General features: G+C 40.3%; 1 protein-coding gene across 1 annotated transcript; it reads right to left on the reverse strand.

Annotated features, from left to right (window-relative positions):
* Positions 1-5,390: 5,390 nt before the first annotated feature.
* Positions 5,391-16,048, reverse strand: LOC306747882 (verrucotoxin subunit beta-like; the record flags this gene model as incomplete). Its single annotated transcript, XM_079230982.1, has 8 exons — positions 5,391-5,510; positions 5,754-6,037; positions 8,437-8,492; positions 9,492-9,612; positions 9,706-9,777; positions 9,862-9,874; positions 13,862-15,798; positions 15,949-16,048. 8 exons carry the CDS (start codon positions 16,046-16,048, stop codon positions 5,391-5,393), a joined length of 2,703 nt encoding a protein of 900 aa, XP_079087108.1.
* Between the last annotated feature and the right edge of the window lie 1,985 nt (positions 16,049-18,033).

The raw sequence follows: 18,033 nt of genomic DNA on the forward strand, positions 1-18,033 counted from the left end.
CTGGTGAATAAAGATTTTCTATGTGCAAAATGCAATGCATAAGAGAGATATAATAATTAATAATTAAAGAGAGCTAAGCTGTATGAAATATGTATTATTAACAGTAGGAAGTCACTGTTGTTTGTTGTCACTGGGAGGTGTTTCAGGTATGCATGGAATGTGTAGACAAGATGGAGGCTGCATGTGACAGGACTGTAACTGTTCCTTTAAGGAGGGACTACTTTGTTAGTTGATCAGGAGTAAGAACATTAAACACCGGAAGTAGAGCAGCTACTGGTGTGTGGACTGTTGTTGTTACCGGACCTTGTTTTTTGTGGCCGGAGAAGAGGAAGACTCCGCCCCTGAGAAACGTGTCACCAACTGCATGCCGTGAAATGTCCAGGTGTGATGCATGCTGGGATACTAACCAATGAGAGGCCATAGGCTCAGCGACTGACGGGTATTTAACGACGCAAAACCTTTGTTCAGGTGTGCTTTCGTGGATCCAACGAACAGGAGCTATTTGCAGGACTGTGAATGGGCTGAGTTTTGCTGAAGCGAGTACTGTATGCTGATCCAACGCTGTCTCCTAAACATTACGTTCCCCCAGAACTAATACGCATTCCCAAATACGTTTGATCAGAAACGTATCTCCTCCCTGATTATGTTTGTGTTTGACGTATTACACATACGTTGATTATACACGTATAGTTTGATTAAACACGTATGTTGCTTATACACGTATTTTTGTTTTATTGTTTTTATGTTTGCGTTTGACGTATTACAAATACGTTTATAATCGTGTGTTTGTGTTATTGTTTTGTTGCTTTATTTAAGCATATTTTATTTTTTAAACTCTGCGGAGAAAAAAAGAAAAGAGGGCCAGTGAGAGCCGGCCGGTCCGGGAGTCGGCTGCACCGGGAGGCCAAGACCGCTTGCCCGCCGTTGTTAGGCCAGTCTTCAGACTGCTTGCACCGGGGCTCGGTCTTCAGACGCTTGGCGTCGCCGTCAGGCCGTCGGTAACAGCCTCCTTCGCGTCAGCTCCGGTCTTCTCTCTGTGGTCACATTAAGTGCAGAATCTTCCGTGAAAAATATTCAAACGGACGGAAGGAGTCACGGGGCCCAACATCCGGTTTTCAAAATACTAACTGATATGAATGTGTTCAGAACATTTCTGACCACATCCAAACATCTTAACTGTAACGGTACGTTGTGTTTGACATACTACAATATTTCTGTAAGACCGTTACAGTTAAGATGTTTGGATGTGTTCAGAAATGTTCTGAACACATTCATATCAGTTAGCATTTTGAAAACCGGATGTTGGGTCCCGTGACTCCTTCCGCCCGTTTGAATATTTTTCACGTCAGATTCTGCACTTGATGTGACCTCAGAGATCCGAGTGTCTGCTGATGATCGCAGTGGTTTACTGCACTAGATGGAGCTTATCACACGCTTTGGGCTGCATTCACAAACAACCCGACTCAGAGAAGACCGGAGCCGGCGCGAAGGAGGCTGTTACCGACGGCCTGACGGCAACGCCAAGCGTCTGAAGACCGAGCCCCGGTGCAAGCAGTCTGAAGACTGGCCTAACAACGGCGGGCAAGCGGTCTTCGCCTCCCGGTGCGGCCGACTCTCGGGCTCCCGGTGCGGCCGGCGCCCGGCCCGGACCGGCCGGCTCTCACTGGCCGGCTGTCACTGGCCTCACCCCGCCCCTCCTTTCTTTTTTCTCCACAGAGTTCAAAAATTAAAATATGCTTAAATAAAGCAAGAAAGCAATAACACACGGTTATAAATGTATTTGTAATACGTCAAACACAAACATAAAACCAATAAAACAAAAAGACGTGTATAAGCAACATACGTGTTTAATCAACCTATACGTGCATAATCAGCGTATGTGTAATACGTCAAACACAAACATAATCAGGGAGGAGACACGTTTCTGATCAAACGTAATTGGGAATGCGCATTAGTTCTGGGGGAACGTAATTTTTAGGAGACAGGGTTGGCTGATCATCATCAACTGTTTTATTAAATCTGTTTATTATAAGCCATCGAGTTCTGGACTTCTCTTAGCACGATCGCCGAAGGTTTTCTTAATCTAACAGAACCCAGTATAGACCCAGTAGGCCCAGTATAAACCCAGTATAAACCAGTATTAACCAGTATGAACCCAGTATAAACCAGTATGAACTCAGTATAGACCCAGTATAAACCAGTATAGACCCAGTATAAACAGTATGAACTCAGTATAGACCCAGTATAAACCAGTATTAACCAGTATGAACCCAGTATAAACCAGTATGAACTCAGTATAGACCCAGTATAAACCAGTATAAACCAGTATAAACCAGTATGAACCCAGTATAAACAGTATGAATTCGGTATAGACCCAGTATAAACCAGTATTAACCAGTATGAACCCAGTATAAACCAGTATGAACTCAGTATAGACCCAGTATAAACCAGTATAAACCAGTATGAACCCAGTATAAACAGTATGAACTCAGTATAGACCCAGTATAAACCAGTATTAACCAGTATGAACCCAGTATAAACCAGTATGAACTCAGTATAGACCCAGTATAAACCAGTAGTGATGGCGAGATGAAGCTTCCTGAAGCATTGAAGCTTTCCATCCAATTGGTTCGCTAATGGGCCGAAGCTTCACGGAGCTTCATTTGCTCTACTGCGCCACCAAGTGGACAATACATGTAAAACAAGCAGAGTGATCATAACGACACCATGGCATGTGTGAAGCTTTAAATTTAATAAATGATGTTTGTGACGCCAATACATATTGTGTCTATCTTTATGATATAATGGCGGGGTCAAAATCAAAAGTCGAAACAAATTGGGAGAGGGTTGTGATGTCACTGTGGGTCAGTGGTTAGATATATCCGACTTTCAGTCAGAGGATCGGTGTTTCGATCCTCGGCTCCGTTAGTCCTTGTTGATGTGTCCAATTTTTTAAGTAAAAATAAGAACTTTTTCACAGTGCTGGGCTTTTTGAGACTATTTCGCCTGCGTTATAAAATACCCTTTCACAGGCACACATGAAGCTGGGTACAGAGAGGAGGGGGGAATCCATTGAGTTTCGCTGCCCCTTATATTTCAAATCGCACGGCAAACCCACGAACCATTTTCTGAATCAGTCACGTGGTACGGCCGGCTCGCGAGGCTTCGAACGTCACCACATACGTCATCGACACAAGCCTCGATACGCGCTTCACCAAAATCTACCTGGATTACTCGACACGAGCATCGAAGCCTCGACATGAAAGGACACATCACTATAAACCAGTATAAACCAGTATTAACCAGTATGAACCCAGTATTAACCAGTATGAATTCAGTATAGACCCAGTACAACCCAATATAAACCAGTATAGACCCAGTATAACCCAGCATAAACCAGTATAAACCAGTATGTGACGTTCCTCTAACTGTCGTTGAGTTGCTAACGTGAGAACAACAGGAAGCCGCTCAGCAGAGGAAGTGGTGACAACAGTTATTAAGAATCATAACCACAGAGAACAGAATCACATCTGTATTATGAACCGCCATGAACTCCTCTTCCTCTCCTCCTCTTCCTCCCCTCCTCCTCCTCTTCCTCCTCCTCTTCCTCTCCGTAGTTCCTCGCTCACGTTCAGCGTCTCGAGTGGCTTTTTGCTCCCGTTTACATTTATTTGTATTAAATAATCACTTTTCAACAACAAGGAGATTCAAAGTGCTTCATATAAATCTTTTAAAAGCATCAACACATCATGCAGAAGAAAATAAGATTTAAAACCATTTAGAACATTCATTTAAACATTAAAAAGCTAAAAAAAAATAGAATAAAAGTTGCAGTTTAAGAAATCACATTATGTGAAATGCAGAAATGTCTGGTTCAGTTAAATTGAAATATGATCCAGATGAATAAGAAGCCTTGTCTTTATGTTCAGTGAACTATTACTGGTGCCTGTTATTAATTCATAATAATCAATAGTAGTCATAATGTTAAGTGTTTCAGTGAACTAAAGGAAATAAACTCCTTCATGTTCTGAAGATGTGTTTTTATTTCACTTTATTTATATTCACGTTTTAACACGTGAAGACGTGATTTATGCACTTTTGCACAACACGTATTAATAGAGAAAAACAGCAATAACTAAAATATTTAAGTTATTCTTGAGACAAATAAAAGAAAGAAGAAAACACAGATATTCATTTATGTGATAATTCACGTTAAAGACGTTCAATGAGATGATTTTAAGTTTCTCTCATCTCGAAAATAAAAGTAAAAAATGCTAAATGTTTTTGTTTCATTTGTGGGCATTAAATCACAAAGAAACATAAATGCACAATCACAAAAATATTACAAGTAAAATCAAGAATAAGAAAACTAAACTTTATGTATCAAACAGATTTTATAAAAATGTGATTTACAGTCAAAATAAAGATTAAAGCAAAAGACAAAAACAACTTAGATTAAAAAAAATAAAGCTGATAACATCAAGAAAATATATGAAACTATTTAATAAAACATGTAAAATAAGCTTTACCTATTAAAACAGTTATCTTATCAAAGATCAATTGTTGATATTTAATGTAATAAAAATGATGAGTTAGTTCATCATCAAAGCTGAAGAATATTATTTATTAGATTGTTATTAGGTACAAAAATATCAACACTTAATAACCATGAAGGCTTTAATCACAGATATATGTGTGTATTGTATTCATGACTCGTATATTTAATATGTAACAGCCGTGTACTTATACTCCCATCTTCCTGTACACCTGTGTGAAAGTACATCCAGAGGTATTCACAAGGTCATGTGACAAACACGACCATTCCAGTGGATTCTGTGTCTGATTATGATTTATTAATATTTACGAAGAAGAATAAACAAGAACCAAACAAGAATGTTTATAAAACACTTTATTGAGAATGACGTTATTATGCAATTAAGGTATAAAAACTCAAAATCTGAAAACAATACACAGAGTTACACTCAGTAACTGTGAATGCAGTAGAACATAAAGGTGTGTATTCATATCTTTATGATTAGTTCAGAAACATCAGGTCACTACATAAACCCAGTGTGAACCAGTATAAACCAGTATAAACCCAGCAGGAACCCAGTATAAAGCAGTATGTTACTGTTTATTTATATGACTTGATTTTTATCTTTTATTTACTGTGAGCAATGCTGCTGTAATCCTGTAATTTCCCGACTGGGACTAATAAAGAACTATCTTATTTTATTTTATGAACCAGTATAATCCAGTATAAACCAGTATGAACCAGTACAAACCCAGTGTGAACCAGTATATACCAGTATAAACCAGTATGAAGCCAGTAAAAACCAGTACAAACCCAGTGTGAACCAGTATAAACCAGTATAAAACCAGTAGAGGCTTCAGCCATCATGGGAGCAGCAGCTGGACGGCCTCTGGTCTCTGAGCAGCAGAGAGAGTCCACAGCAGAACAGCAGACTCTTCACGATCAGCACCGAGTACAGCAAGCAGAGCAGCTTCACCTGATGAAGAGGAGGAGGAGGAGAAACCTCTGAAACAGAAGAGAAGTGCATGTTATGGTGAAGCTTCTCATCAGCTATAATACAACGTACAATGTCTTTGCAGGAGATATGAAGCATCTCCAGAGCCTCCACATGGCGCCTCCCTGGGGCCCCATCACCTTTCAGTGGTTTATTACTGTCACTGTACGGTCACGAACAAAGGTACCAGTAATAAACTGCTCCTTGCTCTGCTGGGGCCTCCACCTTGCCGCCCTCGTGGTGGACGTAGCAGTGGTATTTGTAGCCGCTGCTCTGCTGATGGAGCAGCAAGATGGCGGCGGTGCGTCCCTCCTCCCTGAGCTGCAGCTCCTCTCCCTCAGCAGGGGGCAGATCCTCCAGAGAACCGTTCTCCTTCCGTCTCCTCCAGGAGAACCGGACCTGAGGAGGGAACATGCCGGAGGCCACGCACAGCCGGAGGCTCCTCCCCTCCAGGTGCACCCTGGGTACTGCTGGGTACACGCTCACCACGGGCCTCACCACCGGCTCATCTGAGGTTGGACAAACATTATTATTACTAATCATATAGTATGATGGAATACAATACAATATAATATAATTAAATATAATACAATACATTACAATCCAATGTAACATAGTACAATACAGTACATTACAATACAATACGATATAATTCATTACAATACAATAAAATTCAATCCAATATAATATAACATAGTACAATACAATACAATATAATACATTACATTACAATACAATAAAATACAATATAATGTAATATCGTACAGTACAATACAATATGATACATTATAAGATAATGTAATATCCATCCATCCATCATCCGAACCGCTCATCTTAATACAATACAATACATTAAATATTGCAAAACAATATGATATAATATAATGAAGTATAGTAAAATACAACACATTACAATACAATGTAATACAAAGTATTATAGTACAATACATTGACGACTGTGGCTCAGTGGTGAGCAGGGTCATCCTTCAATCAGAGGATCGGCGGTTCAATCCCCAGCTCCGCTAGCCCATGTCGATGTGTGGAGACTCTTAACCTAAATGTCTCCCGTAGCTGTTCAACGGTGTATGAATGTTGATAATGATGTGGCTCCTTCATGGTAGCTCCTCTCATCAGGGTGTGAACGGGTGAATGATGTCATGTTGTGTGAAAGCTTTGAGTGGTCGGAAGACTAGAAAAGATCTCTACAAGTATGGGTTCATCCATTTACTATATAATTTAACATAGTGAATTATAAGATTACTTATAATATCATATGAAATAATTATAGCATTTATTTTAATTTAATGAAAATGTCTCTCTACAATAGATAACAGACTATATATTTACCGCTACATATATTTAACGCATACATCAAAATTGTTTTTTACATCTTTCATAACAATTTTAACTTTTGAATTCAATTCATATTATATGGTCAGATGTGTCAAATTTGAATGAAATGTTTCACTTTAAAATTAAATGAAAGGAATGTTTTAATCCCTGTGAATACATAAACAAACAATACAATTAAAATAAATAACCTATGAATATATTAATAATTGTTGTTGTGATATTATTTTATTTTGATAGCGATACATATATTATAATCTAATTTACATTCACACAAAAAGAATATTTCTTCTATTTTACAGTTAACAAACATATTGTTATGAACTGCATATTTATTAATCACCATTACAATAAATAAACTATGAATTTACCTCCATTTAATTCACTCTCTGATAATTTCTGTTTTAACTTGTATACACGACTACAATGATATGTTTGGATTCATCAAAGGTGAAATAAAAAAAGTTAAACAAAAATACATAATATAATATTAATTAATATGATACATATCATTAACCAACACTGTATTATATAATTATTTGAAATCATGTTAAGCGGCTAAACTATTTATACTAAAAGTGCATAGAGGGACAAATACAAATATTTGTGCCTTTATATATTATCCTCGATCATAAATAGATATAAATATGGATACATTTAATATCCTGTTCTGTATCGGGTTGCCTTCATATATCTTAAAAGACATGTACCATCATAATAAATATGAATGGCATAAGACCGATATTACCATTTATAAATAATGTAATTATTATTGTATATATGTATATTTATTGTTCTAAGCTTTTAAAATACATTTACTGACAATTCATTTTAATATATATTCTAATTTTAGATGGTGCTGAATAACTGAGCCGATCAAATACTGTATTTTTTCATTTTTATATCATACTTCTTGAATCAGTTTAATCACGTAAGGAAATAAAGAATAAGTTACGTTTTTCAGTGAGATTTAACCTTTTTTTGAGATTCTCTACTAATGATGAAACACTAACATGTGAGTAACATAAAAAACACATTTAGACTTTTTCAATGAAACAACTGAAGTAAATAAATGTTTATTCTTACCTGTTACATAGAGTTTAGTTCCAGAGCCAAAGATAAGGTAGTAGTCATATCTATATATCCAGAGTGAAAACAAGTGATACAAAAACTTCTGCTGAGGTGAACGAGTCTGAATAATGAAGGAGTCATATTTCACTATAGAGGAAACTCATCTCCTGACTCTGTCTCTAAGACTGAATCCTACAGAGGAAACTCATCTCCTTTCCTTACCAGTATCCGGCAGAGCACCATGGCCTCAGACCTGGAGGAGATGACTCTCATCCCCGCTGCTTCACACTTGGCTGCAAAACGCCCCAGTGAATGCTGGTGGTCACGGTCCGAGGAGGCAAACAGGACCACACCATCTGCAAACAGCAGAGAGGCGACCCCGAGACCCCCTGACCTGACGTTCTCCGCCCCCCGGCCGCGACTAGATGTCCTGTCCATGAAAGTCACGAGAGGACCGGTGATAAAGGGCAGCGAACACAGCTCCTACTGCAGGCGTACAGAGACCGGCTGAGACCGATGCAACGGGTCCGGCACCCCGCACTCCTGCAACACCCCAAACAAAAGTAGCACAGAAGTCCGATAGGAAGACACCACTCGGGTCCAGATGGGGCAAGCCGTTCCTCCCAATCACCCCTTCGCCAGGTTCCTCTGTCACGGCCCACGTGAGCGTTGAAGTCTCCCAGTAGAACTATGGAGTCGGCAGGCGGTGCCCTTTCCAGAACCCTCGTACTCCGGAGAAAACACCAACACAGCGGCGCAACTATATCTATCTGGTCCCGCTCCACCTCATGCACCAGCTCCTGCTCTTTCCCCGCTAGCGAGGTGACGGCCCACGTCCCTAGAGCTTGTCTACGCTGCCAGAGATCGGCTCATCCAGGCCTCCTGACCGGTCTGCATCGCACCAGACCCGATGCTTGTCCCTGCGGGTGGTGAGTCCACAGGGTGCGTTAAATATCTTGTATATCAATATTCTGTGACATAACTTCATGAGGCATTTCTCTGGTGGTTACCAGTTAAACAGACTCTTAAAACTGGTCTACATTTGAATCTTAATCAAAATACTGGAGCTTTTTTATGTTTTAATGTGGGTTTTTAATTATGCACTGTTTTTAAAAACAACTTATTCATGTTATAATCCCATTTATTTATTTGTTTGCATCTAAATGGTTTGATCCGTGTGTCTCTGTGCCACTATTTGTCCTCACTGAGTGAAACAATAATAAACTTCTGGATTATCTGATAAAAAATGAACCATGTGAACCTGTGCTGTGGTTTGCTGCTCTCTTCCTGTCACACACATCTGTTCCTCTGGTTTTTGTTCAGGCTGCAGGAATCATTTCTCACTGTGGAGACCAACAGGCGCAGTAGTACGAGGCTGAATGAGTGGGTTTAACATTCTGGATCTCCAACTCACAGCCATTCTGTGTTCTCACAGCTGAGAAATCATCTTTCTGAGGATGATCGTATCCATTATATATTTCACCATCTCTCTTATCAATACACAGAATCAGTGTGAATGTTTCTGTGTCTCTCTTCTGGTACCAGAATACATCATCATAATCACACTGGTCAGTGCCTCGACAGCTGAAGGAGGCTTTCCCACCGACTCTCCTGGTCAACGTCAAGTCATCCTGAATCAGGTCTGCAGCCTCGGCCACCAGCGCTGTAGAGCAACAGACAGGTGGAGGAAGGTGAGCGTGACGGTGTGTGTTAGAGGTGGAGCTCGCTGGCTCCTGATTGGCTGGAAAACACTCACCTGAACACAGGCAGCACAGAGCAGCGGCCGGGAGGAAGAGCATGCTGAGCAGCGGTGTTTCCTCTGCTGAACCTGGAGAGAAGTGAAGCTCTGGTGCAGCACGAGGACGAGCTGTGAGGCCAGACGAGGCCCACGTGGTCTAGCGGGTCCTCTCACCTCCCAGCAGCCCCTGCAGCGGAACGCCAGGCCGTCGGCACGTGTTCAGGGTTCAGCTGTTGCTTCATTTGTGTAAACAGCGACATCGTCAGCGTAGAGGGGAACGTTCACACTGTGACGCTGCTAGAGCTCATACCGTGATGCATTCAAGGCAGGGACACATAGTTGTGTTTATCTGTTGTATAAAAACTATAAAAAGCTCATTTTTCTTCATCGTGTGGTTCGTCAAACTGAGACCTTCAGTCTCCAGAATTATGTTTGTGTTGAAAGAGAAGATGAAGGTTCCTGTCAGTTATCAGAGCGGATTAGTTTATTATGTCCACATAATCTTTTTTAATGTCTTTTTCTAAATGATATTGTTCCGCAGACACACACATTATCATCCGACTATATTCTATGCTTTTTGAGTTTTATGCACCTCTAACACCCCTACACACACACACACACAACAAATCACCCAGCATGCAACACTACTGATACCACTGATGTTCACACCCCATCGTAGGTTCTGTTCTGTTCATTTCTACAATGTAGTTGTACATGTGCAACATGCTGCAAGGAGGCGCTCATGCAGCCTGGACTTTGGATTTCATGTTTACATTTCTTGGCCTCGAGGGGAAACACTAGTTCATACTAATTCTACCCTCGTATTCCAGTTTCTTTATTGTGTGGTCTTTCTCTGCTGACATTCATTCCTTAAGGCTTTGTAGTTATACGTATAATTTTATTCCATGTGTCCATCCAGGCAAATTGGTGGTTCCAAATGTTATTTAAAAAAAACATTTGATGCAATTTCTTTATAATCATCCAAAAAGAATGTGAAGTGTATGGGTATTTTTCCAAGTAGGCCACTGACTGGTGGATACGTGCGATGCATTGAGTGGGCCGGTCTGACAGGAACTCCGCCCTGTTAACGTCTGTATGTAGTCAAATTCAATAAAGTTCAATTGAATAACATCTAAACAATATTTATTATCACAGATTTCCAATTGCACTGGATTAATAATAAACACATTCATCTATCTTATTTCAAGCAAAATAAAGGCTGGATTTAAAACGGAAAAATGTGACTTAAAATAAAGTACTTCATTTTAGAAAATGTAATTTAACTCAATTGTCCTGCAGCTTTATATTCAGTTTATTCGGACATCAACCAATGTCAATTAAAATAGCCAATATATTGTCTTCTTGTCATCTAAAAAGAGAAATGTGTGTGCAGGGACTTTACTAAACCACTTTACCAGGTTATTAAACCACTTGTCTCAGCGTCGCGTCATAACTACGTCGTTAGTGAAACTGGAGTCGGATTCTCTAAACACCGCGGTTGTCTTTTCCTAACTCCTCACGAATTATCCTTCCCATCTTTCCTTTACCCTGTGACGTTTTCCACTGAGGTCAAGGAAAAGCGGTTAGAGTTAGACGTTAGGAGGACATGTTTTGACTATTCAATTGCAGCCATAGACTTCTATACAACCAGAGGAGTTGACCCCTGGCGGACACGAGAGAGAATGCAGCTTTAACATAAGCATATACTTCTATACAACCAGAGGAGTCGCCCTCTGGTGATCAGTAGAGATAATGCTGCTTTAACACATGAAGCATAGACTTCTATACAACAGAGGAGTCACCCCCTGGTGGTCAGGAGAGGGAATGCAGCTTTAACACATGTGACATATACTTCTATGAAACTAGAGAAAGGTCCTGGAAGAGAAAACGTAGCTGCAGAACGTAAGAATGCCACACTGAGACATTAAAAGACAACAGACAACACTTGAGGAAAAATAACATTTATTAATTGTTAATCATTTAAATATTTATCCATCACTGGAAGGCATCACATTACCCACAGGACAACAAAATACAAGTCAATAGACATCAGTATCAGGAAAAATGAAAAAGATTCAGGTTTCAAATCTTCAAGAAATTAAACTTAATAGTAAATAAAAATATAAAACCTAATAATTATAATACCTAAACCTTTATCGGAAAAATAAAAGTTGATCTTTAAAAGTTTTTCCAATCAATGAAGGAGTCTCAGCCTCTGAGGCCTTCAGGTTTCCTTCTTACATTTCTTTAATGTCCTTTTAGTCAAAAGTTGTACTTCTGATGAAAATATATTTTCCAGTAATATTTTCCTCATCTATAATTTCCCAATCATTCAGGAAAAAGTCACCTTATTATTAAAGGACAATAACATGTAATTCAATACACATCAATATAATAAGCCATTAACGTTATTCACATTAATTAGGTTTTTCAAATCTCAAAGACAAGAAAAAAAAAAGATATTCATGATTTCAAATCTGTATCAAACAATGTCAGGCTAAACCTAAAATAATAATATTTAAATGACATAATACAAAATAAAAATAACACTTTCCCTATTCAGGTCTGCTAAGTTAATAGAGCTGCAGATTTCAACTTTTACATTGGTGGTAATGGTGGAAACTAAATAAGGTCACACTAAAACATTCATCACCACACATGCTAAATATGTCTTTTCCTTTTTAGATCAAATAAAAAACAACGGTGGACATTTTTTAGGACACTTGGTAAAGTGGGGTCAAATATTCTTTGTATTTCTCTCAGGCTGAACTGGCTGCTCCCAGCCTGACTCGGCCTGAGATTCCTCTTCCTCAATGAGCATGTCAATGTACTCTTTAGTGGAGAGATGATTTGGCTTCAGTGTTCTCTCTTTAAGTCTGTTTAGACACTCAGCAGAGCTTTCTATCAGTTTCCACATCTCATTTATCAAGATTCATCCCTCAGTCGTCTAATCAATGCCTCAAAAGTTGACATATCCTCCGAGGGTATCAGGTACTTTTCTTTCAATTCTTTTACTCATGTTTTTTCTTTAACCTCCTCGTACTTCCACCTGCACTTAAGAGATCCAGAAATGTGTACTTTAACAAGCTTTCTGACGGTGACTTCAAACAAAGTCCTGCTCCATGTTTTTTAACGGTTTCAACTGTCTCTTCAATTTTCTCAAGCGTAGCTAACCCAAGTTTAACGTGATCTGCAAATTCAAATATGAATTCTCGAGCTGCTTTCTCTCTCTGAGGACCTCCTTCGTCATGTTCAAGCTTTTGGATTCTATGACATTCAAAGCAACAAAGAACCTCTTCATGCCTTCTGTCCCTATGTTCCAAAACATGTGATCAAAGCCTCTATCTTCATCTTCCTCACTCACGCCTACTGCAGGTGATTTGTTGTCTGCAAATAACGCTGAGTTGTTGAATTTGAAGTGAATCGGCAGCCCATTCTCTCTTTTGGGACACGGGACACCCGACTCATTGATTCCCTCTAGAACTGGTGGTTGCTGGCTGTCAGCGAATGTCACCAGAATTCTGATGTTTTCTGCCACATCTTTGCCAAAGATTGAGAGCACAGAATCAAACACACATTTCTGTGATGGTGCGAGTCCTGCTAAAGCAGCCTGAGCTACGAAACACACAGCGTCGATGTCACTGACACCATCAGCAGAGAAGAGGTCACTTAGATGTTCAATGACTTCCTCGTCTCTTTCTATGTCTCCTGTTCCTCCAAAGCATGGAGTGTCAACGATAGTCAGAGAGTGATCTATTTTAAATCCCTCCTGGTGGTTGATTTTGTACACAGTGACTTCAGAGTTCTGGCTTTCAGCTTGTGATCTCGTTTGATCCTCATCAACTAACTGGAATCTGAAAGGGTCCTTCCACTCCACACCAACAATGTAGTTGATCATTCCATTGACCAGAGTAGACTTTCCTGATCCGGTCGCTCCAAAAAGCACAATAGTGCGGTTTTCCCTCGTGCTTTCTTCACCAAAACTGAATCTTCTGCATCCATGGATATCCACATCTTCTTCCTTCAGAGTCAGTTTGTAAACTGAGGGAGATTCAGAATTCATCCTTTCACTTTTTCTTTTGAGGATTTCTGTCAGACATGTACATTTAGTTGTGCAGACATGAACAGTGATGCTTTCTTTGCTTCTGCCGGCTGAATCACAATCACATCTGACCCTCACAACATATTCTGTCTCTGGGTGAAGTCCTGAAATGATCGCCTTCTCAGCCTTTGACTCTGTTTGGTTCCATCGGAGATCTTCCTCTTCCCCCCCGTGGTCTGTTTTGGCGTACTCCACGATGTAGCTCTTAATGTGGACACCTTGTCCAAGCTCAGCAGGTTTCTCCCAGCTGACTGATATCTCTCCTGCGTGTGGTTCAACTTGAGGTTCTCCAGGAGGGCTGCAAGGTAAGGTTTTCATGGAACCACTGTCTTCATTGGCTGGCCCAACACCTGCTGAGGTCAGTGCTCTGCATCTGAACACATACGCTGTGTTAGGACTCAGATCGCTCACTGTGACCTCTTCGTCTTTTGATGCCGTCTTCTGTTTCCATCCTTTATCTCCACTGACACAGTACTCAACAGAATAGGAGGTGATGTTCTCTGCTCCTAATTTGGGTGGAGAAATCTTCAGCGTCACACTGTTGTGGTTGATGTCACTTATGGTTCCCCTTTCAGGCTTTGAAGGTGGCTCAAAGTTCTCATTGACAGAAAAGCCGTCTTTATAAAGGTAGATGCTTGAACCTTTCTGTACCTCATTTGATCCAAAAGTCAAGAACTTAATGTTATTGTTCTCCTTGTTGGCCTCTGCAAAATCACTGAAGAGCTTTGCTTTCTGCCTCATTGCTTGTGCGACTTCTTTTGATGCGTACCATTGTTCCTTCTCTAGATCCTGAGTGTGTGCATCTTGAGGGTTGCCTGGTGTTTGTCTTAAGTAGTTTGATAAGGTTGAGAGGTATGATTCATCACTTCCCAGTGAGGTGAAGACAAAACACATCACATGTTCAGCACTGAGACTTTCTTTGTAAAGGTCATTTTGAGATGATACGATCTCTGTGTTTTTCATCATGTTGGTGAGAGACTTTAACGTGTATACTTCTCTCTCTTTACAGTCCATCCACTCGTTCAGGTTGTTGCTGTTGAAAGGAGAAGAAAGTCTTTTCTTCAGGATGTCTGCGAGCACAGCCTCATCTTCTCCTCCTCCTCTGATTGATGGAAGCTTCTTTGTCAAAGTTTGTCGGAGTTCCAGTCTGAACTCAGAGCACATCTCTTTAAAAGTTGTAATCTTTTTTCTAATCTGTGGGAACTGCTGTGCAGTGGTGGTTCTCAATGCATCATTGCACCTCATTTCCAGCTCACTGAAGTCCTCCAGGACACTCTGGGATTCTTGAACTAATCTTATACTTATCTGGCGTACGAGTTTAGCAGCAGAAGAATCTAAACTTGTCAATGGCAACAGCCAGACCTTCATTGGTACGGCGTTCTCTCCGTTGGCTCCCAACAGTCTTGGCAGACTTTGGTAGACTTCTACTGCAGCCTGAAAGGACACAGGATTATTTTCAAGAGAAAAGTCTCCATGGAATTTGCAGGAGAATTTCTCAACATTTTCTCTGTCCTTGTCTTCCATCTTCAGGGAACCTTCACCCTCTATCGCAAAGGAGGGAATCTTCTTGATCATCACCTTCAAGTTTCCCTGAATGTCTTGATTAGTTTCCGTTCCAGACACCTCACGGTCAAAGACAAAGAAGGCTTGTGCCCCATAAAGAACAGCTGTGACTACATGTGTTGCTATTCCTTTATCAAAGACATACGGATACTTCACATTACCTCTTCCAAGGTGATTCATGGACAGTTCCTGGACCCTTGTGGTAGCTTTGTAGCTTAGTGTTACTCTGGCCTGATTTCTGGAAGTCTTACTATCGTTCAGGTATTTGGCCGATCCTCCAACATCCACCAGTCCACCTAAAAAACTGGCCTTCAGTGATGCTTCAACATTTAGTGCTGAAGATTTATCTGCAATAGATTCAGATGCGACCATCTCAAAACCATTATAGCTCTGTGGTCTTTCACCAATATCACATTTCAGGTCATCACGGTCCCACAAAGTCATTCCTGCAAAAGAAGAAGTAAAAATGCAATACAGCTTCCAGAAGCAACCAGACAGGAGAAGGTGCTGTTACGTCCTACAAGATCTGAGATGAAACATCTCATTGAATACGTTTGGTTGTAAAACATTAAACATCTTTACATCTCAATTCTCACCAGGAATGAGGGAGTCTTTGCGGCAGTCGTACAACATCCCGAGGCTGAAAGGTCGGCCGAGCGCTGCCACCTCCATTGTCCCTCTGGCTTCAGAGTCCATCGTCTAGTCTGAACTGCAAAAAACACAACAGTAAGTATATACAAATTTAGCATCATGTCCAACCAGCCTCTCATTTTCACTTTTATTTGACCTTTTCACTCATTAGTACCAAAAGAATGTCTCTCTAGCGCCCCCTAGAAGTTGGACCAGTGACGACCCTCACCCAGAATGTTATATTGACTTCACACATGTCCATCTCCACCTGCTCTACAAAAAGCCTCTCAGACCCACAAAGTCCACCTCTGAACATTTTCCGCCATTTTGAATTTAGTGAAAAATACATCATTGCAGCGTTCTCCTACACGCTTGGTCCCTTTCATACCAAACTTGTTGTGCATCATGATTGGAGCTGTATCATCAATACTGAATTGAAAGCTTTTTGATATCTCATTGCGTTGAGGAGATAGACCAATTAACCTCTTAGGGGCGTGTCTTGTTTTTAAATACTCATAACATTAAAACTATTTTGGTATATATGTGCACATTGCATCCCCTGACTTGCAATACATCAGTTGTGCAATTTAAACACTAGGGGGCACTACAATAATTCAGCCAATTTGGGCTTTTTTAACCATTTGTCATTTTTCGCATTTAGCGTTTATACTTTTACGAACTTCTACGAGTATATATATATATATATATATATATATATATATATATATATTTATTATACTGCCTGATGTACAAAAAGTTCAGAGATTCAAAACAACAACTAAATAATTAAAACAACCATACAGAGATGCAAAAGCAAAAACAACTACAAAGATATACAAATCAACCACAAAAGACATGAATGACTACAAAGAGATAGAGAAAGGCTACAATAACCTCAAACCAACAACACAAATACTCAACAGAGACACATGAATACTGTAAATATTTAAAACTATTCATCAATAGATGTATACATTTGTTGCACACTCATGCTTTACTTCACACAACTAACCAAACTGAAACCTTGATGTATAATTTCCTCATCAAATCAACCTGTATAGATCCTGAATTTGTTGTCTTTGGAAAATATCTATTTTGCTATATCTTTGTTGTCTATATCCATGTGCATGTACAGCTGCTGCCGTCAGGATTTAAACCTGTACAATGCTGCCCTCTAGTGGCTGCTCAACACGCTGCTTCAAACACGTCCTTCTACAATTATTGTTCTGCTTCGGGTAAAGTCAAACAAACTATTAGTACAGCTTGTTATCTCAATCATTAGCTAGTAAAGGCTTTATGGGTCCAAAGTCAAAGCAGTAACTGTTTAAATTAGTGTGACCCTGATCCGGTGGCGGCCGGCCAATAGAGGGCCAATGTAAAAATGGAACTGCAAAGTAGTAATTCGTGTTTAAAACCTTATTTGTGTGCATTGAATCATACTAGGATGTTTGCTGAAATTGATTGGATGGCCCTCCCCCCAAACACATCCACCAGCCGCCACTGCCCTGATTTTTAAACCATCAGGTATGAATCAAACAGCTCAAGAGATCCTCGAGTTCATTGCCAACATAAAACACTCCACACCTTGTTGGACTGGACATCAGTGTCACGAACCGGGCCGCACGACCGTGACAGAAGAACAACATGAGTGGTTTTAACAGAAAAGAGGATTTATTAACTTGCACAACAGAACAAAGTGTGATCCCGACAGCAACCCAACTGGTGCCTCAGGGCAGAGAGAGAGAGCACCAACCCAGAGGGCCCTTTAGCTCACAAACGAGCGCCCCCACTCTCCTGGCGACCCTAAGCCACGCCCACCTTCAGGACAACGGCCAATGGCAGAGGGGGTCAGATAGATAAGACCCTAACTGGCCATAAAAGACCAAAACAGGCCATAGCACTGCCTTCACCATGTGATGTGGTTTCTTCGGATCAGGAGCCGTTCCTTTCCTTCTTCCTTCCACTTTTCTAAACCCATCATTCTGGAACAAGTTAATCTTGGTTTCATCTTCCAAAGAACCTTCACCTAAAACTGATCAGGCTTATTCAGA

Source organism: Taurulus bubalis, assembly GCF_910589615.1.
Source record: "Taurulus bubalis genome assembly, chromosome: 15".
In the NCBI taxonomy this organism is placed as follows: domain Eukaryota; kingdom Metazoa; phylum Chordata; class Actinopteri; order Perciformes; family Cottidae; genus Taurulus; species Taurulus bubalis.